Raw genomic sequence first — 26,771 nt, 5'->3', positions numbered from 1 at the left:
AATTTAGAGTGCTTGTATTTTTGCTCTCTGTAAGTTTTGGTAATGTAGAGGTCCAAATTGTGTGGCTGGAAATGCAGCCACCATTTTGCCAATTACTTTTGCTACCAATCTGATGGATGGTTTGCTGATGTCAATGAGGTTATTGCAAGCCTCTATTAAATCTCTAGCCTTTCCCTTGGGCAGAGTCACCGACATGTGAACTGAGTCAATGGTGAACCCTAAATAGTCCATAGTAGTGGAAGGCGTTAGTTTCGATTTAACTGGATGGATAATAAATCCCAGTTTTTCAAATAACTGTTTTGTGGCTGTTACAGTTTGTTTGGCCAATTCCAAAGTTTTGCCCACAATGAGTATGTCATCTAAATATGCCATGACCATGTGTTTCCGTTTCCGTAGAAACACTAGGGCTGGTTTCAAAATGTTTGTGAACAGCCTGGGGCTGATGATAACCCATTTGGCAGTAACATCTGTGGTCACCTCGTATAGGCACTGAATAGTAAGCATCTTTTAAATCGATGCTGGCCATGAAGTAACCTTTGGAAATTAATTGTTTAGCAGTAACAAAGGTTTCCATTTTGAAGTGAATATATCGTACAAATGTATTCAATTTTGTCAGATCTATGATGATGCGACAACCACCATCTTTTTTGTTTTTGGTAAATATATTGGACACGAATTCTAATGGTTCGTGTTGAGTTTTCTCAATTACACCTTTTACGTAAAGCCGCTCCAGTTCAGCTTGCGCTTTTGATTTTTCTTTATCAGAAAGAATCGGTTCGGTATATGTTGAACTGGAGGGCTGTACTTGTGTAAAAACTCTATTGTATATCCCTGGATACTGCTTAAGATGTAAGTATCGGTTGTTAACATGCTCCATGCATTCAGAAAAGAGTGTAATCTCCCCCCAACCTCCATGCTCCCTGTATTTTGTAGGGAACCAGACCCACCTACCTCCATAGTTACCAGTGGCGGGTTTTTCGCTGCTGTTGTTGTGCTGGTGTCTGGATTTTCGGTTTGGTTGGCGTTGGAGGTCCCCGCATCTTCCAAGAAGGCCGGCCTGGGCCATGGCCTAAAAAACTCATGTTTTCGAGCTTTCACCAGTTCTGCTGGTGGGTGCGTAGGGGTGCTGTCTTTGGCTGTAGTGGGTTTTGTTGGAGTCCCTTTTATTAGTCCAGTAGGTTCTCTCGTTCCTGCACCCCTTGCACACTTGGCTTTCCTTCTGCGGACCCCTCTTCCAGGTCAGCCCAGAACTGACCCGCAGTGCTCCCCTCTGATGAGGTAGAAGCACTGTGCAGCCCTTCAAGAGGTACTGCTGTGGGTTTATCATAGGGCCCACAGTGACCAGACTCCATCTCCCGGAGTCTGTCACGTTGGAGCAAATGCTCCATACACCGCTCCATCCAGCTCCAGCGCTCTCGGCGCTGGCCGCCCGCGGTTGTTCAAAGTCAGACTCCTCTGAGTCCACGACCTTGTTTGTTTTTGTGTCTAGCCTTACCGCCCGGCCGCGTGGATCTGGCCGGTGCGGAGGCGACATCGGGCACAGCTGATCCCATTATCGGTGATCCGACTGCCGCTGGCTGCTGCTGGCTGCCCGCTGCTCCGCGGTCCTCCCTCACCAGCTTTGTCGCAGACCTTGTCTTCTCCACCTGTAATCAGCATGGGAAAACACAAAAAGACCGCAGTTCTTACCTGCAGGTCCTGGTTTAAATTGTCGCTATGGGGGAACGTCGTTCCACCCCGCCTCCTGCCGTTATCGACTTGTCAAAAGTCGATGGCCCCATTCTGAATAGTCTCCCGCCCGGCCGTGGTGTTCAAGGGATCAGAAATCGGCACAGCTGATCCCTTACGGGGCTTGTGCCTTCAGCTGCTGCTGGCTCCCGCAACTTCGCGGTCCTCCCCAGCCAGCTTCACTCGCAGCACTTGTGGACACTATTTTGTCCAGCTTCCCCCCCTGTGTAAAAAACAGCGCGGGGACAAACACTACCGCAGAGTAAATCACTTACCTGCAGGTCGCGGTTTCAAACTTACCGCTGCGGGGGAACGCTCCACCCCGCCTGTCGTTTCGCAAGCGTGAAAGCGATATGACACGCATGCGTCGTGGCGGGCTTCTTCACGTAGTCACTCACGTGACTCCGAAGTAAAACAGGGAATTACAGACCAGTTAGCCTGACTTCAGTGGTGGGAAAGATGCTGGAGTCAATTATTAAAGAGGTAATAATGGGGCATTTGGATAGCAGTAAAAGGATTAGTCCAAGTCAGCATGGATTTATGAAAGGAAAATCATGCTTGACTAATCTTCTGGAATTTTTTGAGGATGTGACAAGTAAAATGGATGAAGGGGAGCCAGTGGATGTAGACTTTCAGAAAGCCTTTGATAAGGTCCCGCACGGGAGACTGGTGACTAAAATTAGAGCACATGGTATTGGGGGTAGGGTGTTGACATGGATAGAACATTGGTTGACAGACAGGAAGCAAAGAGTAGGAGCGAATGGGTCCTTTTCAGAATGGCAGGCAGTGGCGAGTGGAGTGCCGCAAGGCCGCAACTGTTTACCATGTATATTAATGATTTGGAAGAGGGAATTAGGAGCAACAGTAGCAAGTTTGCGGATGACACAAAGCTGGGTGGCAGTGTGAAGAGGATGTTAGGAGGTTGCAGGGTGACCTGGACAGTTTGAGTGAGTGGGCAGATGCTTGGCAGATGCAGTATAACATAGATAAATGTGAGGTTATCCACTCTGGTGTCAAAAACAAGGAGGCAGATTATTATCTCAATGGGGTTAGGTTAGGTAAGGGGGAGGTACAGCGAGACCTGGGTGTCTTTGTACACCAGTCACTGAAAGTTGGCATGCAGGTACAGCAGGTAGTGAAGAAAGCTAATGGAATGCTGGCCTTCATGACAAGAGGATTTCAGTATAGGAATAGAGAGGTTCTTCTGCAGTTGTATAGGGCTCTGGTAAGACCACATCTGGAGTATTGCGTACAGTTTTGGTCTCCTAATTTGAGGAAGGACATCCTTGTGATTTAGGCAGTGCAGCGTGGGTTCACAAGATTGATCCCTGGGATGGCGGGACTGTCATACGAGGAAAGATTGAAAAGATTAGGCTTGTATTCACTGGAGTTTAGAAGGATGAGGGGATATCTTATAGAAACCTATAAAAGGACTGGACAAGCCAGATGCAGGAAAATGTTCCCAATGTTGGGCGAGTCCAGACCCAGGGGCTACAGTCTTAGAATAAAGGGGAGGCCATTTAAGACTGAGGTGAGAAAAAACGTTTTCACCCAGAGAGTTGTGAATTTGTGGAATTTCCTATCACAAAGGGCAGTGGAGACCAAATCACGATGGATTTAAGAGAGAGTTAGATAGAGCTCTAGTAGCTAGTGGAATCGAAGGATATGGGGAGAAGGCAGACATATTTTGAAGGGTATTGCAATTCCATGATTTTGTAACTGGCATATTTAATTAATTATAGAACATTTATATAGAGTACACATGATAATATTTTGCCCTGAATGCCTTCAAACACACAATTTGTTACAGTTAAATCACCTAGGCATGAGCTAAAACAGCAACACAGATTCTGTAAAATAATTTGTTTAATTTATTGCTCTGGTATTTAGAAGCAGAGGTTAATATTTCTCAAGGTAAAAAAAGTGTATTAAGGATACATCAGCTAATGCAACATACCTTCCTAATTGTTGTCCAGTCTTCAAGTATATCAAGGTCTTGTAACATGTAAACAACATAAGGACGTTTGCCAGTTAAGGAAATCTCCAGAATCTAAAAATTAATTAAATTCTCTACAAAATATGTATAGTCCAGAATCAAACAATTACCAAATACTTGGAATAAGGCATCTTTCAAAGTATATATAATTTCATACAGCATGGATACGGGCCTTTCGGCCCAACTCTTCCATGCCAACCAAGATGCCCCATCTAAGGTATCCCATTTGCCTGGATTTTGTCCATATCCCTGTAAACCTTTCCTATCCATGAACCTGCAGAAGTGTCTTTCAAATGTTATTATTGTACCTGCCTTAACTCACTCCTCTGGTAGCTCAATCCATTTACCCACCACCCAGAGTGAAAAGGTTGCCCCCTCAGGTTTCTGGTATATCTTTACCCTCTCACCTTAAACCTATGTCCTCTGTTCTTCATTCCCCTACACTGGGTAAAAGACTCTGTGCATTCACCCTATCGTTTCCACCAATGATTTTACACACCTTTATAAGATCACCCCTTTGCCTCCTGTGCTCCAAATAAAGTCCTATCTTGCCCAATAGCTATAGTTCAGGCCCTCGAACACTGGCAGCAGCGTCGTAAATCTTCTGAGCTTTTTCTAGCTTAATGACATCCATTCTATAGCAGGATGACAAAAACTGAACACAATACTCCACTTGCAGCCTCACCAATGTCTTGTACAACTATGGCAGAACATCCCAACTTCTATACTCAATACTCTGACTGACGACAGCCAATGTACCAAACATCCTCTTTACCACCCAATCTACCTGTGACGCTACGTTTTAGGGAAATGTGCACCTGTACCCCTAGGTCCCTCTGCTCTACAACACTCACCCTGCCATTCACTGTGAAGGTCCTGGTTTCATTTCCCAAAATGTAACTTACTTACTGCCTATTATGCTTCCTGGCAGGTAGGGCAGCAACGAGGGTCCTCCACTCAGTAGTGTTGATACCTTCAGTTGCTGTTTCCGTAACATATTTGTTTTACGAGACAGGTTGTTAGCCCTGTGCTCAACCACCAACCTGGAGAATCAGTGGATCGTTCTTCGTCTCGCCTCTACCCTTCGACCTGTCCAGCAATGGAGACCCTAACAGCAGACGAATCTCCCGCCGGCATAGCTCTGGGGATCACTGAGACACACAAGCTCCCCGACCACGACAAGGTTGCAACCCAATGGGGAGCAAAATGTAACACCTCACACTTATTTGTATTGAATTGCATAACCTATTCTTCAGCCCACTTGTCCAGCTGATCAAGAGCTTGCTGTACTTTTTGATAACCCTGTTCATTGTCTATACCACCTACATTATCATCATGAGCAAATTTACTAATCATGCCTTGCACATTCGAATCTATATTTATATTACTAAAAGTCTGATCTTGACCGCTTCCTGTTCTTTATATTGATTTTAGAAAAAATGCTGCCACTTACGGCTGTGATTTTTGGCCATCTTACTCAGGACAAGAGGATTTTTCCCATCGATTAAAAATAAAAGAGCAATTAATGTTTACAAAATTTTGAGATTCTCTCTCCTGAAGGCCACGCCTCTTCCGGAGGGACTATAAAACCCGGAAATGTGGAGGTGCCTCAGTTCTCTGCAAGATGGGGGAGCGAGAGGTCGCAATTCTCAGTCTGAGCTGTGAATAACACTGAACACATGTCTACTAAACTGTGAGTGGTTTTACTGACCTGTCAGTGCCCTTAATGTGGTTTGAAAATGTAGTTTGAAAATGCAAAAGTGTGTTTTGGTTTGAAAGTGCTAAAGCTGTGTTGCCTTTGGTTTTGAAAGTGCTAAAGCAAGCTGTCTTGCCTTTGGTTTTGAAAGTGCTAAAGCAAGCTGTGTTGCCTTTGGTTTTGAAAGTGCTAAGCAAGCTGTCTTGCCTTTGGTTTTGAAAATGCTAATGCTCCTGTCCTACTTAGGAAACCTGAACGGAAACCTCTGGTGACCTTGCGCCCCACCCAAGGTTTCTATGAGGTTCCCAGAGGTTTTGGTCACTCTCCCTAATGGTCGAAAGTGGTTTCCACATGGTCGAGGCTTCTTCTATGTTCCTTTGATTATTTAAATAAAATCAAAACGGCAAGCTATTTTTAATTGAAGCCCATTTAGTCAAAGCCAGTGGAGTGGGGTCGCTATTTACTTACAGGCAGTCGAAGGCCATCTCCTTCGCTGACTGACCATTTTGATTGGCTCATTGGAGCTTCACGACCTAGAAGGACCCAACGGAAGGTAAATGCCTGCTAACTTCATTAAACTTCTTAAAATTGTCTCCACTCCTTCTCCCTCCCCACTTCTCTCCCCCCCTCTCTAAAGGACTTACCGTGCTCTGTGGCAGCCGTTTACCTTCCTCTTCATTGCGCAGACAACACTCCTCCGCTGTCCCTGGCCCCAACCTTCGAGATGTGTTTATGTGTGTGTGTGTGGTCGGTATCAAAGATCCTATAGGATCTTTGGTCGGTAGATGCTTCGGTCAAGGCTTTCCAGGTGGGTGACCAAAATCTCATGGAAACCTTGGGTCGCGGCAAAGTCACCAGAAGTTTCTGTTCAGGTTTCCTAAGTGGGACAGGGGCATAAAGCAAGCTGCCTTGCCTTTCGTTTTGAAAGTGCTAAAGCAAGCTGCCTTGCCTTTCGTTTTGAAAGTGCTAAAGCAAGCTGCCTTGCCAAATTAGAGCTGCCTTGCCAAATTAGAGCTGCCTTGCCTTTGGTTTTGAAAGTGCTAAAGCGAGCTGCCTTGCTTAATTAGAGCTGCCTTGCCTTCTATATAATTAAAAGTCTAATCTTGACCATTTCCTGTTTGCGGTTTATATTGATTTTAGAAAAAACGCTACGACGTACGGCTGTGATTTTTGGTCATCTTACTCGGAGACCCTTCCGCTCATCAGGTGCCGAAGATTTTTCCCATGGATGAAAAATAAAAGAGTTATTAGTATTTTAAAAATGTTGATTCTCCTGTCAATCATGCCATGAAGGCCACGCCCTTTCTGGTGGGAGGGACTATAAAACCAGAAAATGTGGGCATGGCTCAGTCTCTGCAAGATGGCGGAGGGAGAGGTCACGACTCGCTGTCTTTAGTGGCCTTGCACCCTGCTTGAAATGGTATGATACTGCACTTGAATTTGGTGCCCTTCCACCCTGCTTGAAATGGAATTTCAAGGAATAGCCGTGAGTCAACTGTGAGCCCAGCAGCCGTGAGTGAGCTGCCAGCACAACAGGCTTGAGTGACTGAGCTGCCAGCCCAAGAATCCATTCAGCTCACAATGTCCATACTAGCCCTCTGGAAACCAGTCCCAACAGTGCACAACACCCATACTAGCGCTCCAGAAAGCCACCCCCCCCCTCCCCCCACTGGCCACCATGTAATGCTGGGACCCAATGGGTCTCACTTAGTCTAGTCATTAATATAAACCATAAACAGCACCAACCCGAGGCACACTAGCCACAGGCCTCCAATCCAAAAAAAACAACCTTCCACCACCCTCTGCTTACTTTTATAAAGCCTTTTTTGTATCGAGGCAGCTTGCTCTCCGTGGATGCCATTCTATCTAACTTTCCAGAGCAGCCTATCACGCGGAATCTTATTAAAGGTCTTAGCGAAGACCTTAAGACATAGGTGCACAATTAGGTCATGCAGCCTGTCGAATACAACCATGGATGAGCTATTTTTCCCTTTCAACCCCATTCTCCTACCAGCTCCCCATTACCCTTGACACCCATACTAGAAATATCAATCTATACTTTAAAAAACACCCAATGTCTTGGCCTCCAAGCCACTCATAGCAATGATTCACAACTCTCTGGCCAAAGGAATTCCTCCTCAACTCCATTGTGAAGGTATGTCCTTTTATTCTGAGGCTTTGCCCTTTGGTTCTAGACTTCGGTTCAACACAATCCCCCCTCATCCTTGTAAGCTCCAGTGAGTGCAGGCCCAGAGCCTTCAAACGCCCCTGATATGTTAACCCAATCATCCCTAGGATCATTCTACAAAACCCCATTTGGACCCTCCTCAAAGCCAGCACATCCTTTATCAGATATGGGGCCCAAAACAGATCACAATATTCCAAATGTGGCCTCAGCAGCACCTAAAGTCTCAGCAATACATCCTTGCTTTTAATTGTTGTCCCCTCAAAATGAATGCCAACATTGTGTTGCCTTTGTACCTCCAACCCAACCTGTACATTAACCTTTGGGAATCCTACACCAGCACTCCCTTTTCCCTTTTCACCTCCAATTTCTGAATCCTCCTTCCACCCCACCCCACCCCCCCCCCATTTAAAAAATAGTTTACGTCATTATTCCTTCTACCAAAGTGCATGACCGTACACTTTGTTCAATGTGTCCACAAATACGTCTACAGCCTTTCCCTCGTCAACCTTCAGTTTATTTCAAAAACACTTCTTAGAAAAAGTCATCTTTTAAGATGACCATTTTAAACATAAAGATATTTTTAATTGGCACTGTACTGTGGGACCCTTTGGGTCCCTGTCACACAGGAGGCTTGGTCCCCCAACACAATATTTCACCACTCGCCCATAGCCCCCCCACTGCACAGGCGCAGCTCATTCCCCCTCATCCCAAGCACTCTCTTCCCTTCCTCTTCCCCCTCCTTCTTCTTTCCCCTCTCCTCCTACACACCCCCCCCCCAACAGTCCCTCCCTCACCTCTCTCCTTTACCCTTGGTTCTTGGTCCTCCAAAATATTCCAAACGGAATTTAAACTGGAGGTGTTTGGAGGCGACCCTACCCTCAGTCACTCCCTCCATAACTCCTTTACGCTCCCTAACCCCCTCCTATCCCTCTATCCCCTACTCATCTCTCCCTATCCCTCCTCACCTCCCCCACTGCCCTCCTCTCCCTCTATTCCCCACTCCCTACCTCCCCCACTGCGACCTCCTCTATTCCCCCTCCTCCCCCACCTCACCCCTCTTCTTTTCCCTCCTTCACTTCCTCTCCTCCTACCCTCCCCAACCTCCCCCTCACCTCTCCTTTTCCCTATCCTCCTTCACTCTCTCCCTCCATAACTCCTCTCCCTTCCCTACTCCCCTCCCACTATCCCCTCTCCTCCCCCACACTCCCTCCTCACCTTCCCAGGATCTCGAGGTTGCCGCTCCTCTCCCTTCTTGCATGCCCCGGAGGAGCATTAGCCGTCGGCACCCTTAGAGCCAGGCCTCGGATCCTCGGCATGGCCCAGAAGCACCAGCCGCGCGTGGGTGGGGGGGGGTGAGCTTGAAGAAAAGACGGGGGAAAGAGCCATGGGGGATGGGGTATCACAGAGGAGGGGGACAGGAGCCAGCAAGGGGGACCAGAGGGGAAGGGGCTGGAGCTGCGTGGCATTGCGATGGCAGTGCGTTTGGGACTCACAGCGGACGCTGGATGGCCTCCCCCGTCGGGATCAGATTCTCCTCATTTGGCGACATCTCCGACTCCGGACTGGGCTGCTTTCGGTCCCTCCAAAAATTGTGTCCGGTTGGAGACCTCCACCGGCAGCGTCCCTCAGCTCCAGTAAAGACGCGATGGCGAAGGAAGGGGCGGGCCATCCAGGAGAAGAGACCAATCCGTGCGCCGCTGACTGGCAAGAAAGGAAATCGATCTGCTCACGCGCAGGTTTTACGATTTTGAAAATTCGCTAACTTTTACCCACACACTACCAATTGGAACTTTTATGATTGGCACTCGCAGCACAGGGGAATGGTGAGTGAGCTGACAAAAATCGTAGCGCTATTGCGTATCGTTTTGGCGCAAATAGAAAAACCGCGCAAACCAGAAGAGCAAAGATGAGAGTTTTAGTTATGTATATAGATTTCCAATACCAAAAATAATTATATTATACAATAAGCATAAGCATTCTAAATTACATGCATCCAATTTAAAATAAGCTCTGCAAAATTATTAGTTCCCTTTTAAAGGGGTACAAATCAGTGAAGATTACTTTTATATACCCATTTACCAATTACTTTTCTGTTGTACATGATCTGTTGTGAAGACGAATAAAAATAATTAAAAGGATATCAGAGACAACTACAGGCTTTTTCTTTTTGTCTGGACTAAATGGATCTTTCCTCTTGCTTTTCCTCGACTGTTGTTCATCATTCCATAACTCTGAAAGACAAGATATAATGTAGAGGGTATTTAATCAGGGAATTAGCCATTTAAAAAAAAACATACTGTATGTCTAATCAAGTGCATCATAATCTTACTCCTCACTGGGCTGGTGGCAAACGGAATCCTGCTAATCTTCCTTTTCTTGCTTCTTTTAGTGCCTCTGACAACAGGCTCTTGTTCCCCTTGCTCATGTTTGTAAGAGATCACTTTGTTGACAGAAAGCCTGTAAGGTCAACTGTCCTGCCACTGCACTGCCACCAGCTGGGCGCCTGCACCTAGCATGGCATATAGCATCTTGCAAGACCCATCCTCCCCTCTCTCATGGCATTTCCACCTCCCACTTAGCTAAGTTTCACAAAAGTTGAAATTTATTTTTATTTTTCCACACAAATATGCCAATTCTCTCCACATTCAGCCTTTATCACCTGCATCAGCCCATTGTTCATAATACATATACAATGGCTGATTTTAAATATCGCAAAAATTTGCTTGTAGAAGAAATGTTAATATTGTGGCGGCTCCTAAGGGTCGTCCCATTATACTGCCGAACCCCTCGGCACAGGAGTGGTGCAGTCCGGAGGCGGTCCTTAGCCGGAGGGTATAAAAGGCAGGGTTTGGGTGCCATCTTCCCCTGGTTTCGTCTTCCCCTGAACCGGGAGGAAATAAAGTATAGTGCTTCTCAAACTGCGGACTACTTGCCTCATTCTGAGACCCACGCACTACATTGGTGACCCCCGACGCTCCATTGGCATCATGATGGAGACAGAACAAAGCCCTACCTCCTCACACGCCAGCCCGACCCTGTCTCTGGACGCGGTCTCCGTAAAACTGCCCAGCTTCTGGACCACACGGCCGCTCATCTGGTTCCAGCAGGCGGAGGCCCAGTTCAACCTGCGGGGCATCACGGTCGATGCCACCCGCTTCTATTACCTGGTGGGAGCCCTCGGCCAGGATGCGGTGGAAGAAGTATCGGACTTCCTCGCAGCCCCCCCGGACAATGACAAATACCTCGGCCTGAAACAGCTCCTGCTCCAAATTTATGGACTAAGTAGGATGGAGCGGGCAGGTAGGATCCTGCATATGGGTGGCCTGGGCGACCGGCGGCCATCTACCCTCCTAAAGGAAATGGTGGCGTTATTAGACGGGCACACGCCATGCCTGTTGTTTGAATATACTTACCTGCATCTGCTGCCGGCCTACATTCGATTGCAACTCACCGACGCCTCGTTTGCTGATCTTCGGGCCCTCGGGAGGCGCGCCGACGCCATGTGGATGGCGCGCCCTGATGACGTCAGCGCGCTGGGCGTCAGCAGAGACGAGGTCGCGCTGAGGTCGACGCGCCGGGATGACGTCAACGCGCTGGCCGTCGGCAGGCATGCCGGTGACGTCAACGCGCTGGCCGTCGGCAGGCACACCGATGACGTCAGCCCAGCAGCTCCCGATTTCCTCCGGTGGGGCGGGGGAGCTGTGGAAGGAGTGACAGCTCCAGCCCGACGGCCCGTTCGATTACCCCCAGCGGCAGTGAGTGGTACTGCACCTGCAGTCCAGCGCCAGCAAGCTGCAGGCACCACCAGCAGGGGCAGGCAAGCTCAAAATAGCACGAACACAAGGAGCTGGTGCTATTTCCATCAGCGCTGGGGTGCTGCAGCACGACAATGCCGCCAGCCATGCACGTTCCCGGGAAACGCCTGGGCCGGCTGCCAATAGTCCCCGCGGTGGCCGGCCAAATTCACCGCCTTTTCGCTTGGGATCGGCGCTCCGGGACTCGCTTCCTCGTGGATACAGGTGCGGAGCTCAGCGTCCTGCCCCCTTCGCTGGCCGACATTCGTTCCGGTAAGCGGGGGCCCGTCCTCACCGCGGCGAACGGCAGCCCCATCCGCACATATGGACTGCGCATGGTTCCCATCGTGCTCGGCTCCTGCCATTTTTCATGGAACTTTACCGTTGCCGACGTCTCCCAACCATTGCTCGGGGCCGATTTTCTCCGGACGCATTCCCTCATGGTGGACGTCGGGCGTCAGCGTTTGGTCAACGCCACTACAATGGAGCCGATCACATTGCGCTTGGGTCAATCGGTGGGGCGGCCACTGGCGTCCGTGGACTCCCGATACGCACGAATCTTGGCTGCGTTCCCGGACATTCTCACTCCGCAGTTTCATTCAGCAACCCCCAGCCACGGAGTTGCACATTATATCCCGACTACCGGCCCACCCCTCCATGCACGAGCACGACGACTGCCACCAGATAAACTGCGTCTGGCACGGCGGGAATTCCGCACGATGGAGGCCTTGGGGATCGTCCACCCTTCGAGCAGCCCTTGGGCGTCCCCACTCCACATGGTCCCTAAGTCAAGCGGGGGCTGGCGACCTTGTGGGGATTACCGACGGCTGAACGCTGCAACAACAGCGGATCGATACCCCGTACCCCACATCCAGGACTTCACGGCCCATTTGGCTGGGGCCACATTTTTTTCTAAAGTGGATCTGGTGCGGGGTTATAACCAGATCCCGGTTCACCCGGATGACGTACCCAAGACGGCTATCATCACGCCATTCGGGCTTTACGAGTTTACTCGGATGCCGTTCGGCCTCAAGAACGCTGCACAGGCCTTTCAGCGCCTCATGGACGGGGTTTGTCGGGACCTCGAATTCGTGTTCGTGTACCTGGACGACATCCTGGTGGCCAGCCGCTCGCAGCAGGAACACTGCGCTCACCTTCGACAGCTCTGTCAGCGGCTCAGCGAGCATGGTTTGGCCATCAACCTGGACAAGTGCCGTTTTGGGGTCAACGAAATTGACTTTCTCGGCCACCGCGTGACTGCGCTAGGCGCAGTTCCCCTACCTGACAGGGTTGACGCAGTCCGTCGGTTTCCCCGCCCACGCACGGTGCGCGGCCTGCAGGAATTTGTCGGCATGGTGGCATTCTACCATCGTTTCGTGCCATCCGCGGCCCACATCATGCGGCCCCTGTATCAACTTCTGGCGGGTGGGCAGCAGAAGAGCGTTGAGTGGACCCACGAGGCGGAGGCAGCTTTCGACGGCGCGAAGGAGGCCCTTGCTCGGGCCGTGCTGCTGGTGCACCCGCGGGAAGATGCCCCGACTGCTCTCACTGTGGACGCCTCGGAGTCGGCAGTTGGTGCTGTGCTGGAGCAGCTGACGGGCGGAGTTTGGCGGCCTCTGGCCTTCTTCAGTCGGCACCTCAACCGCGCGCAGACCAAGTACAGTGCGTTCGATCGTGAGCTCCTGGCTCTGTACCTGGCTGTGCGCCATTTTCGTTACTTCCTGGAGGGCCGCCCGTTCACCGCCTACGCCGACCATAAGCCGCTCACTTTCGCCCTGCAGAAGGTTTCCGACCCCTGGTCCGCACGTCAGCAGCGGCAGTTGGCTTACATCTCCGAGTACACCACAGCCATCCGCTACGTCAAGGGGAAAGAGAACCGGGTGGCCGACGCATTGTCCCGCCCTGCTATAAATGCCGTGTTCGAGGTGGCGCCCGGATTGCACTATTCTGCTCTGGCGGCGGCACAGCTCACGGACGACGAGGTGCCCACCTACCGGACTGCCATCTCCGGACTCCGTCTTGAGGATGTCCCTCTCGGTCCTGGGGGTATGACAATCCTGTGCGATGTGTCGTCCGGTCAGCCGCGCCCCATCGTCCCTGCCACCTGGCGCCGGAGAGTGTTCGAGGTCATCCACGGACTGGCTCACCCATCAATCCGGGCGACAACGGCACTGGTGGCAGCTCGCTTCATGTGGCACGGTCTGCGCAAGCAAGTTGCCCATTGGGCTCGCACCTGCATCCCGTGCCAGACAGCAAAGATCCAGCGCCATGTCCGCGCACCTCTCCAGGAGTTCGGTCTACCTCACCGGCGGTTCGACCATCTCCACGTGGACATTGTGGGGCCCCTTCCACCGTCCCGGGGCATCACCCACCTTTTGACCATGGTGGACCGCTTCACGCGGTGGCCGGAGGCCATTCCGTTGGCTGACACCTCATCGGCTACGTGTGCTCGTGCGTTGTCCGCGCACTGGATTGCTCGCTTCGGGGTGCCGGCGCACATCTCCTCCGACCGGGGGCCACAGTTCACCTCCGAGCTGTGGTCAGCCATGGCTCGCTTGCTGGGGGTGCAGCTGCACCACACCACGGCTTACCACCCGCAGGCTAACGGTCTGGTGGAGAGGTTCCACCGGCAGCTGAAGGCGGCATTGAAGGCACGGCTCACCGGCCCGGACTGGATGGACGAGTTGCCGTGGGTCATGCTGGGCATCCGGACCGCTCCCAAAGAGGACTTGGCCTCATCATCGGCGGAGCTGGTGTACGGGTCAACACTCACAGTGCCCGGGGAGTTCGTGCCGTCGGCGCCGGAGCATCAGGAAACGCCCTCCTCCGCCCTTCAACGCCTTCGCGAGCGAGTTGGCAGGCTCGCACCCGTCCCGACATCCCGCCATGGGACATTTCGACCACACGTGCCAATGGCCCTCACGGTCTGCCCATACGTCTTCCTGCGCCGTGATGCCCACCGGACGCCACTTCAGAGGCCGTACGAGGGCCCGTTCCGGGTGCTGGAACACGGGCAGTCGACTTTTGTCCTGGACATGGGGGGCCGGCCGGAGGCCGTGTCGATTGACCGTTTGAAGCCGGCGCACCTGGACATTGACCAGCCGGTGCTGGTTGCTCAACCTCGGCCCCGAGGGCGTCCCCCCTCACGACTCCCTCCACCTGTCACTCCACCTGTCCTCCCGCCGGCCCCTCGACCTGTCCCTCCACCTACGCCCCCGCAAGCCCCGGGGTCTGCTGACTTCCGCACGCGGGCCGGCCGGGTCGTGCGCCCGCCGGTGCGTTTTGTGCCTCTGGTTCTGGGGGGGGGGTCCTGTGGCGGCTCCTAAGGGTCGTCCCATTATACTGCCGAACCCCTCGGCACAGGAGTGGTGCAGTCCGGAGGCGGTCCTTAGCCGGAGGGTATAAAAGGCAGGGTTTGGGTGCCATCTTCCCCTGGTTTCGTCTTCCCTTGAACCGGGAGGAAATAAAGTATAGTGCTTCTCAAACTGCGGACTACTTGCCTCATTCTGAGACCCACGCACTACAATATTGTGTATTCGAACGTTTTCTCCTACGGGACCAAAAGTTGAATGATTAAAATGATCAAAAAAGTAAAATTAGTTTTGAGGGCAAAAACAAAGATTTATATACAGGACAAAGCATGCATTGGGACTCCAGCAAGGAGTGATGGACTTTGCTTTTAGTGATGCTTAATCAATGTTAAGGACTGAAAGGCCTCAACCCAAAACATCACCCATCCTCGATCCAGAGATGCTGCCTGTCCCGCTGAGTTACTCCAGCATTTTGTGTCTATCTTCGGTGTAAACCAGCATCTGCTGTTCCTTCCTACACATATGGACTTCAATGTTCGAGCTATGGTGAAGAAGTTTGCAAATTATACTAAAATCGGCAAGGTGACAATGTGAGAAAGAAAGTTGCATGAGAGATGGCATATGTATTTGAGCAGGATGGTAGGATAACACAAACTGAAAGAGGGATTTAGAACACATTATGATAAAAGGCAGAAAGATAGCCAAAGCAGCTAGTGGGACATCTGTCTTTACTGTTTACTTTTGGTTTAGAGATACAGCGTGGAAACAGGCCCTTCAACCCAATGAGTCTGCGCCGGCCAACGATCCCTGCACATTAACACTATCCTACACACTAGGAACAATTTACATTTATACCAAGCCAATTAACCTACAATCCCGTACATCTTTGGAGTGGTTGAGGTACAGAATGATAAAGCTGGGGGAAGGGTGGTGTTCATGCTAGAATTGTGTACAGCTGTGGTTGGGCCACAGCTTTATATTGTGTACAAGTCTGGCCACCACATTAGTCAAAAGCGTTTTATTGTCACATGTCCCAAAACGGAACTGTTTGTAATTATTGAAAGAATGTGATAGAATGAGAACAATACAGAAAAGATTAATGAGACTGTTGCCAGAACAGTCTGGCAAGGCTATGGTAGTTTTCTTTAGAACAAAACTATGGAGAAATCTAAATTGAGATGTATGAAATTATGAGAGGGTGAAGAAGCCTTATTTTTCTTAGCAGCAAAGTCAACAACTATGATTTTAGGTTATGAATCGAGTGGCAAACACTCAGAAAACAATCTCTGCCCCCCCAAAAAATAGCAGGGCCTGGAATTCAGAGCATGAAGGCATATGGAAGCAGAAATATCATCATTCTTAAAATTATATTTCGATGAGCACTTCAAATGCCTTGACTTAAAGATTACAAACTAAGTACTAAAACATATGTTAAGTAAATTTAGTGTAAATTGAAAGCCGACATACCCGATGTGATATCAATATTGTGTCGATCTTCATCAAGTCGCCGAATTCTCTCCTCCAGTTCACTCTGGACAGTATCATACAGAAGTAACTTCTCACTCTAGTAAACAACAAAATATATTTGTGATAATTCCAATGGCTGTATTTAATGCATATCTCTTCTCTCTTGATTCATTTTCAGAATATGCATGACAGAGGCTGGCACTTATTGCTGATATTCAGTGATGGCAATCCATGTTATTAAAGCACTACGCATTATTATCAAGCAAGAAAATGCAAGTTTTACATTTTGTGACCAAACATGAATAAAGGCCTAGATATGTATGGAATTGAGAGAACCCTGACAATGTATTCCTATGTACTTGCTAATCATTTCTATCCTACTGCTAGTACAGGTGCACAACCTTTTATCCGAAGATCCAAATAACGAAAAGCTCCGAATAGCGGACATTTTTTCAGTCCTTGAAGAAAGGTCCTTGAAGACGTTTACCGAGGGCAGCCTGCAGAGGTGACAGCGGAACCTCCGGTCGGTCCTCGAAGAAAGGGGAACTAAATCCCCATTCATAAAAGAGAAGGTGAGGGTATATTGCGCGGGAGGGTTAATAATTGACAATCTGCTGCTGCCTGCCCGCTGAGTTAAAAAGTTCCCACGGTAGACTCACGATACACAGTGTATCGTGAGTCTTGCGTGGGAACATTTTAACTCAGCTGGCAGGCAGCAGCAGATTGTCGCTCCCTTCAGTTTCACCCCACCTACACCCCTCTGCTTCCCGGCCATGTGTGTGACCCCTTCCCTCCCCTCTCCAGTTCCCCGCCCATTGCACCGGCGCGGGGGCTTTGCACTGTCTTCACGTCAATGCCAGTCACCGGAGACGTCAGGACCAACGGGACACCGACCCCCAGGCCCACTGCAAGCACGGAGATCCCAGAGACCCACAGCCAGCAGCAGCCCAGCCCCGTTCCAACTCCACAGGAACACGCTTCCCGTAGGGACAGAACCTGATGGTGTGCAAGGTGCGTCTTGTTCTTGGGGTTGCAGATGAGGGGGCGCAGCTCGGGCTGTGACGTCTCCGGCCACCCCCCCTGTACAGGAGCTGAGACTGGGAACTGTACCGCCCTTGCAGGTGAGCAGGAGAGTGGGGTTGTTTGCAGTTGCAGAGGGAGGGGGCAAGGGCGGTACAGTTCACAGTCTTGGCTCCTGTCCAGGGGGGTGGCCGGAGAAGTCAGGACCAACGGGACACCGACTGCAAGCACGGAGATCCCGGAGACTCACAGCCAGCAACAACTCTAACCCAGCCCCGTTCCAACTCCAGGGGAACCCAGGTTGCGGATGAGGGGGCGCAGCTCGGGCTGTGGGCGAACTGCCACTTGTCGCTGTAGCGGCCCATCGGGGAGCAGGTTCTTGTTGGTCCTGACGTCTCCGGCCATCCCCCTGGACAGGAGCTGAGACTGTGAACTGTACCGCCCTTGCCCCCTCCCTCTGCAACTGCAAACAACCCCACTCTCCTGCTCACCTGCAAGGGCGGTACAGTTCCCAGTCTCAGCTCCTGTACAGGGGGGTGGCCGAAGACGTCAGGACCACCAGAAGCCGCTCCCCGATGGGCCGCTACGGCGACAAGTGGCAGTTCGCCCACAGCCCGAGCTGCGCCCCCTCATCGGGACACCGACCCCCAGGCCCACTGCAAGCACGGAGATCCCAGATCAGCAACTCCAGCCCAGCCCCGCTCCAACTCCAGAGGAACACGCTCCCCGTAGGGGCAGAAGCTGATGGTGTGCAAGGTACGTCTTGTTCTTGGGGTGGCGCAGCTCGGGCTGTGGGCGAACTGCCACTTGTCGCCGTAGCGGTCCATCGGGGAGCGGATTCCTCTGGAGTTGGAGGGACAGGGAGACACAGCGGCTTTTGAGAATGGTGGGCAATCACTTCCAAAGTTCTGCCCACACAGTCAGTACACCTCTCCTATACTTGTCTCCCGCACTAAGATTATCTCGCAGAGAATGATCCCAGCCTAACCCTCCCTATTCTCTCCTATTCTGCAAGAAAAAACTACATTGAAGACTCAAACTCACGATCGAGTAACTGCCGGGATCGAGGCGCATATTCGCAACCTTGCGGATATGAGCCGAGCACTCTACCACTGAGCCAGCCGTTAAAATCTGCGCTAAAAATCTTCCAATCCGAAAGCCGAAAAATTCCGAATTACGAAAAGTGTCTGGTCCCAAGGCTTTCGGATAAAAGGTTGTGCACCTGTACTACTGATTTTAGAAGTGATGCCAACAAAAGTCTTGACTAGATGGTGCATTGCATCCACTAGATAATATTGTATACGAGTGGAGAATTTACTTGGGATGACACGTCCATCAAGTGGACCGCTTTGAACTAGAAAATGTTAAACTCCCCTGATGCTGGATCCATATTCCTTTAGATAAGTAGAAAGTATTTAATCATAGCCTGACATGTTTTTCAAGTGTAATAAAGCAAGCAGCAAGCCTTTTAGTCCAAAATATTAATTCTCTCAGCCATTTCAGTGACTATGATATTATGGAGTTGTTCCATTTTAATTTCAGGTTAATGATATCACCACTCCATCACCAATCTCACATAATCTAGCTGACAGGGTCACTACAAATGACAATGACATTGATTGCCAAGAGGAAGGGGTTGCTTTCTTTGAGGCAATGATTCTGACATTCATGTTCTACAATTGAGATTTGTCACTTCTCAACTCAAAATAAAGCTGTCAATTAACAAACTAACGGATGAGGGAAGATCACTGTTGAAGATACTAAAGACAATTGGACATAGCTTTCTATGAGTAGCTATGACATACGACCTCATACAAAGGACTGACCTTCACTTGCCAAGGCTAGGCGACTAGTTTTGACACCTGATAGCAGCCACTGACCAATACCCGGCCTGTGCCTCCCATGCCATCACATATCTCATCACTTCAGTAATCTTCCCTCCATGGTCTCCAACTTTATCGTTCCACAATCCTGTACTGCTCCTTTCCATCTTCCACTCAAGATTCACATCCCTCTCTTCCCCACAGGTCCATACACAAATCCACCCTCTTTACCTGGATTCACTTATCAGATGCTAGCTCTTTCCCCATCACACCTCACCTCTGTTCCTTCAGTGGTTTGTTTATTGCTCCAGATTCCAGCATCTGCAGTGTTTTGTGCCTCCTATGAAATCCAGGATTTCTTATGAAAGTTGTGACTAGCTTTCCCTTGATCTCCATTAATGTACAAGGACGCCCAGGTCTCGCTGCATCTCCCCCTTACCTAACCTAACCCCATTGAGATAATAATCTGCCCCCTTGTTTTTGCCGCCAAAGTGGATAACCTCACATTTATCTATATTATACTGCATCTGCCAAGCATCTGCCCACTCACTCAACCTGTCCAGGTCACCCTGCAAACTATTCGGGCTACTCTTTGGCAGTCTGTAGATAACAACAATTAGTGTCTTCTTGCCTTTGCAATTCCTCAACTCAATCCACAGTGACTCTACCTCGTCAGTCCCTATGTCTTCCCTCGCAAGGGACTGAATTCCATTCCTCACCAGAAGAGCTACCCCCCCTCCTCTGCCCACCTGCCTGTCCTTTCTATAGGATGTATAACCCTGAATATTAAGTTCCCAGTTCCCAGACGTAGGGGAAAAGATTCTGACTCTCTACCCTACCTATGTCGCGCGTGATTCTATGTACTTCCATAAGGTCTCCCCTCAGCCTCTGAGGCTCCAGAGTAAACAATCCAAGTTTGGCCAATCTCTCTTTGCAGGTAACACCCTTTAATCTAGGCAGCATTCTGTAAACTTCTTCTCTACCCTCTCCAAAACCTCCTGTAGTGGGGTGACTAAAGCTGCACAAAATACTCCAAATGCAGCCAAATGCAGACTTTGGTCCTATAAAGCTGCAACATGACCTCCTGGCTCTGATAATGCCCAGACCGATGAAGGCAAGCATACTATAAGCCTTCTTTACCACTCTATTATGTCTGTGACCATTTAATATCATGTGTCAGCTATCACAGATTTGTGCAGCATCAGGAGGTCTGGCTGAAGACAGTTACAAGTACTTCAGCAACATGACTTGACTGCACCAGGCTGGCACCTCAATTTCACCCACCTCACTCCTGCTGTTGGATATGGTGGTGTTTCATTGCTGAACCATTAACCCCCAAAAAGTACAATAGCTGGTGGCAGACAAATTTCATACAAAATTCTCAGTAAAAGCAACAAAATCAGAATGCCTAATTAATTGATCTACAATCACCACGGCTTACTTATATTCATCACTTAAGAAAATTGACTATGGTTTAGTCTGTGTTTCCTGTCTTACTGGCGATCGTGCTGTTTTCATACTATCACATCATATGCCATTATTTTTATGCTAAATGAGATTAATGTACATCTAGCAGCTCTGCAATTCAAACCACCAGATGCTGAATCAGGAAATAACAAAAGGCCCACCCAGTCCTGAAAATGCTGACAAAAATCTCTGCAACAATATCTAAAAAGAAATCTTATGCAACGTCAGATGATGTGATTCTGTGAGTATGGCCATCTGCCTGTGTTTCAGACTTCTGCCTCACCGGTGACACAGAGAGGGGGAGACAGTGGTATTTAGTCAGGGGAAATTACTCTAATGTACTCACTATTGACACAATGGCATTGGATCAAACATGGTGAAGAAATCAGCTCCTGGTTCCATAATCTTGAATTAATTAGTACTCCTCTACATTAAATGCCATTCAGAAGCACTCTGGATTGGGTACATTAATACCTGTTGTCAAGAGACACGGGCTTATAAGTGCATAATTACCAGATAAGAACCTTCCCATCACCAAGTAACCCGCTACAATGGCAGGAGTGTCCACCACTGTTAACTACTGCTTACCTCCCAGTGTTGGAATGCAGCCTGCACCTCGCATTCATATTGGTTCTTTACGGTTTTTAAACAGAGCTCCCTATAGATACCTGCAACCACAAAATCACCTTTTCAGATGTAATATTTTTTTTTTGTTTTTTTTTGTTTATTTTATTAGAAGTTAATACAGCACAAAACAGTACAGTGGAACCTAATTTTAGGTGCCAACTATGTAATACCGTAATCCATTCTATGTACAACCTCTAGTTTTATGTTATGAGAAGGAAGTAAGCAAGACAAGAAAAAGAAAACAATAGAAAGAGGAAAAAGTGGAAAAATAGATGGTAGAGAGTAGAAAAACGTGAAGTGTGTATATAAAAAATAAAAAAGGAAGAGAGAAAGTGGAAAGTAGAAATAGAAGAGAAGGCCCCTTAAAAGAGAATTTTTAAAATCTGTATTCGGAGATGTAATATTGAGAGGATTCATAACCATATATAAAATTACTAAATTAACATTTACAGATCCTCTCAGGTCACAATAAAATTCTATTTTGTAACGTGGGCAGCTAACAAGTTGGAACTGCAGCCATGAACAGGGTTCCCAGGAGACAGAGATTGGCTAACTCAGCATATTCCACTTTTCTCACATCTACAAGAATAATTAAGCAAAAGAGTTTTCTTTTTTAGATATGCAGCATGAAAACAGGTCCTACAACCCACCAAGGCCATGCCGACTATCGATCACCTGTTCACACTCGCATCTACTCCCAACAAACTACAGGCAAATTACAGTAGCTAATTAACTAACCGACATATATTTTTGGGATGTAGAAAACCAGAGCACCCAGCGGAAACCCACACGGTCACAGAGAGAACAGGCAAACTCCACACAGACAGCATCCAAGGTTAGGGCCTGACAAAGACATCTAGTGTTGGAAGGGAGCAGCTCTACCAGCTGTGCCACCCTCGATTTATAAAGCTAACGCTATTCACTCAGTTTGCCACAGGTTTCAATGTTGAATAGCCAAGTTTTGCTGAGAATACAGCATTACACCGTTGGAGTCAGGCACGGGAGGAGAGGAAAATTTGAGATATGGCTGTAATAAAGCATGAAAACTGGTGGTGTAGGTGGAAGTGGAGGAAGAGATGATTAATTATACTACTGCCCCCATCTCAGGCTGTTGCTAAAGACCTCACATTAATCACTATGGCAATTTCAAAACCTTATTCCTGACGTAATATTTTGTCAATTAAAGTTCTGTCAGCCTGAGTAATTCAGACACATATTGTGCATATAGGCCTCGAAGCAGTCAACAATTTTATTTATGCTGGATATGAAATTCCAACTTAACATTTAGGATACCAGTTCAAATTGTCTTCCCTGATAAACAAAACCTAACATTCTTACCTACGATGAGGAAGTTTCGATCACACCGACGCGGAGGCTTCGATCATCAGCTGTGGGGGCTTTGATAGCCCCAACTGCGGATGGTTTGACTGCCCCGACCGCAGGAGAACAAGAGGAAGAAGTTTGAACTTTAGGTGAGGAATGTGGAATATCCTCTGTGATGGATGTCTATGTTAACTTTTATGTGGTTATGTGTCTTGTTGCTTTTCACTTAGTATGGCTGTATGGTAACTCAAATGTCTCTGTACCTTAACTGGTACATGTGACAATAAACTGACCTTGTAACCTTGAACCAATTATTTATGCACAGGCAATGGCACAAACATTTGCTACAACAGGGTTCTTTAAGTAGAGTTTATTGAAATACCATAAATAAAAATCTCAATGAAAATGTATCCAAATTCAAAATCCTAAACAGTAGCAAGTGTAGAACTGAAACTTTCTAAAATATTACGATTATTATTGAGCCAAATTTATTTATCTCTAATCAGGATTTTTCCCCTAGGCAGGCACCCAAGATCGCAGATGGCTTAGGTGGCTGCCTAGGCCAGTGCAGGATACAGAATCTACCACAGATAGAACAGGAAATGCCTAACAGGGTTGGTGGATGGTGTACTCTTCCATCATTTAAACTGATACATGTACTTAAGGTTTCCAAAGACACACGTACTGCTTCTCCACTTTGTGTGCTCATAAGTCGGAAATTTGGATATGTATTCAAAGTCCCGAATATTCTTGCATTTACAGCACATATGCTGCTGGTTCACAATAAAACCGTTCATTGGCCAACAAGGCTCAATCCACGTATACCAAAGAACCCAATCCAACGTGGACATAAAATTGAATCAATTTATGTTTGTATAAAGTACAAGTTATGAAATCTCAAATGCCAAATCCATAAATGGTTATTCTTGTAAAGCACTTGAAAATATTACCAAAATTACAGGATGCGAATCAGCCTTCAGTTTTTGATATGCATCAAATCAACAACATTCACTCAAAAATTACTAAATCAAACTTAATTTTTTATCTATTTTCTTAGTATCTCTTTTAATATTTACCTGCAACTTTTGTTCGGATTTGCATATTCTCTTGCAAAGTTGCTAAAGGTTCCAAATATTCAGGAGCTTTTCCTGCTATAACTTCCTCAAGCTTTGCTTCCACTTGGCTTAATCTTTCCCTGTATAACCTGGAAATAAAAACACTAATTAGTTGATATAACATTAATAGTTGGCTTTAGCTAATTCAAATATGCACTAAAATTTGGCAATTCTCATCAATTTAAAGGAAATATTGGCAGAACCAAATTAAGATTATCATGAATAGTTTAGCACAACTTTTATTGTAATGTACATGACTTAAGAAAAATCGACTAGAATTTACAGTTTGGTCATAGTGGTAAAAGTGTGGTCGTCATGAATTAGTTCTGAACTATACTAAAAGTATGACATTAAATATTCTGCTACAGGTCAACGGCCAGCAGCATGCAGGACATTTTTTTTAAACGTCACTTCAAATATAAAAAGGTGCGGCATTAGGATAGATCTGAGTGCTAGTAATTCATTTTTCAAATCTGCATCCAATTGCAAAAGTCGCCAAAAAACAAGTATGGAAAAAAAAGAAGCAACATGGCTCCTTGGGAAATATACTTTCGATTCAACTAAATCATAGAAATTTATGGCGCATAAGACTATCCAATCGCTCTAGAGAGAGCTACCTAACTGGATACAAAATTGGCTTCATGGAAAGAAGCAGATGTTGGTGGTGGAAGGGTGGTCTTTCAGACTGAAGTCCTGTGACAAGTGGTGATCTTCAGGGATAGAAACTGGGCACAGTACTAATTGGATGCAAATGGACAAGGCATGATTAGTAAATTAGTAAATTTGTAAATTACACTAAAGTGGGTACTACAATTGATAGTGAATATGGTTATCAAAAATTACAGCAGACTCTTGATCAGCTAGGCAAGTGGACTGAGGAATGACTAATGGAGTTTAATGCAGGGTTGTGCATCTCAAGTGCGACGTGTTACATTTTGCAAAGTCAAACTAAGGTAGGACCTTCACAGCGATAGTCATACAGCAGGGAAACAGGCCCATTGGACCAACTCATCCATGACGACCAAAATGTCGCATCTAAGCTAGTCACATCTGCCCCTGCTTGGCCCATCACCCTCTAAACCCTTCCTATCCATGTACCTGTCCAAGTGCCTTTTAAATGCTGTTATTGTACCTGCCTCAGCTACCTTCCCAGACAGCCAATTACAAATGACCCCCACGAGTGAAAAAGTTGCCCCTCAGGTTCAGGTTCTTATACCTCTCACCGTAAATATCTACTCTTGTTTTTGCCCCTAATATAGAGAACATTTAGAATAGAGAAATTACAAAATCATAACTAAGGATCACACCTGAATCACTAAGCAAACTGAAATTCTCAAGCTAACAAGGTAAAGCTAGAATGGATCAAGAGAAGAGTCAATTGTACTTGAAGAGCAGGTGACGAGTATGTATGCAAGAGCAGAGCAAGTGTATGTATGAGAAGTTGAAACAAAGAACTACAGATTACGGTTAAAACAAAAATGAACAGAAAGTGCTTGAGTAATTCAGCAGGTCAGGCAGCATCACTGGAGAACATGGATGGCCAACTTTTCAGCTCTGGACCCTTCTTCACTCTTGGTCGGGAACTAAGCCTGGAACCCAGGTGGGATGAGGCCTCTTGCCCTCAGACAACTAGAGTACACGTAGCGTCAGCAGCAGGCACGGTCTGGAAGCAGTTAGGGAGGCATTGCAGGGATGGTGTCGGCAGCTCGGCCTGGCGGTGCAGGTCAGTAGCAGCTACCTGGAAGCGGTCAGGTTGGTGTCGGTAGCCCAGCCTGGAAAACAGCGTGTGCCAGGGATGGCATCATCAGCCCAGCTTGGTAGTGACTGGGAAGGTGGTGCCAGCTGGAAGCGGGCGGGGTGTAGTCCAGGCCAGGGGTGTGTCGGCACCACCTCTCTGTGCTCTCTAGAGATAGTGCCTGGTCTGCTGAGTTACTCTAGCACTTTGTGTCCATCATTGCACAAGTGTCAAAGCCATTGCTTGTCAATTTCAATGTCATGTCGATTTCAAGGGCCACGATATCAATGCCACAAAATGTCTTCATGTTAAATCTAGAAAAATCTGCAATCTGACCATTTCAAAACCATTTCTGCACAGTAGTTAAAATGGAAAAACTTTAACTAGGATTTACAAAGATGAATACACATGTATTTCCTTTAAGACGAGGTAAGGATTATCTGGCAATTCAATTTGACACTTTTTAGGCTGGGGCAGCGAACTTGACTCTAAATGAGGATCTAGCAACCTGTTGACTTATTATACTTGAAGCGACTAATTATAGGATATCAGATTGCATTAACTAGAATAGAATAGAATAGTTTCTTTATTGTCATTGTAACATGGGCCATGTACAACGAAATTTAAAATGTCAGCCAGTCAGTGCAGCATTCAAACATTTCTAAAGCTAACGAAACATCCACGGTAAAATAATAAAGATAAGCAAATAAATAAAAATCACAGACAAAGCACGCATACACACCCAACCCTCCATCCTTCTGTCGATTTCACCGTTACCACAGTCCCTTAGTCTGTATCGCCCCTGCGTTCCTTGGCGGCCACATTTAGTGCTTTTATAGCAGTGGGGTAAAAACTGTTTTTTAGTCTATTTGTCCTTGTCCTTGTGGATCTGTACCGTCTGCCTGACGGCAACAGTTCAAACAGGGAGTGTCCGGGGTGGGAGATGTCCTTTATTATATTCTGGGTTTTTTTGATGGCAAAGATAGTTTTCTAAGGCTTTCATATGATGCATTTTACAAACTGTTAACCATAAAAGTTTGTTTTTCAATCAACAATTATGGTACCATTCATAATTCTTAAGTGGTATTCACAAAAACAATGAATAAATAACAAAACAACAGTGGAAGGATTTTCCGGCTCTTCGTAATGGTTTTGTTTCACTACATTGGAAACATTGCTAGGGTAGGAATACAATTAACCAGTTCCAAATATTTGACAAGAAACAATACTAAATAACTTGAACATTTTTACCTATACCCATAATTCAAAAACTATAAACTGAAAAATATAAATCTGGCTTACTGTTCTTTTAGATCTGTAAACTGTTTCTCCAAATTGGACATTTCATCTAAACACTCTGTTCTTCTCCTTTCACAATCTTCGTCGTCCATTTCTGTAAGATATTAATTTTACTATCTTTGAAACAGATGTTTAAAGGAATGACGATAGGCAGTGATTATCACCTACAGGACCAGAATTCA

General features: G+C 47.5%; 1 protein-coding gene across 1 annotated transcript in view; it reads right to left on the bottom strand.

Moving 5' to 3' along the window:
• brms1la (BRMS1 like transcriptional repressor a) overlaps positions 1-26,771 on the bottom strand; it is a 49,964-nt gene that overhangs the window by 15,699 nt on the left and 7,494 nt on the right. The window contains exons 2-7 of the mRNA XM_055640531.1: positions 26,593-26,683; positions 23,517-23,644; positions 21,079-21,158; positions 16,181-16,277; positions 9,750-9,839; positions 3,686-3,750 (exon numbers count right to left, since the gene is read on the bottom strand). Of these exons, the coding sequence (XP_055496506.1) occupies positions 3,686-3,750; positions 9,750-9,839; positions 16,181-16,277; positions 21,079-21,158; positions 23,517-23,644; positions 26,593-26,683 (551 nt within the window). The remainder of the gene's footprint in view (positions 1-3,685; positions 3,751-9,749; positions 9,840-16,180; positions 16,278-21,078; positions 21,159-23,516; positions 23,645-26,592; positions 26,684-26,771) is intronic.

Source organism: Leucoraja erinacea, chromosome 9 (genome assembly GCF_028641065.1).
Source record: "Leucoraja erinacea ecotype New England chromosome 9, Leri_hhj_1, whole genome shotgun sequence".
Classification (NCBI taxonomy): Eukaryota; Metazoa; Chordata; class Chondrichthyes; order Rajiformes; family Rajidae; genus Leucoraja; species Leucoraja erinaceus.
This window is presented reverse-complemented; position numbering and strand designations above follow the sequence as displayed.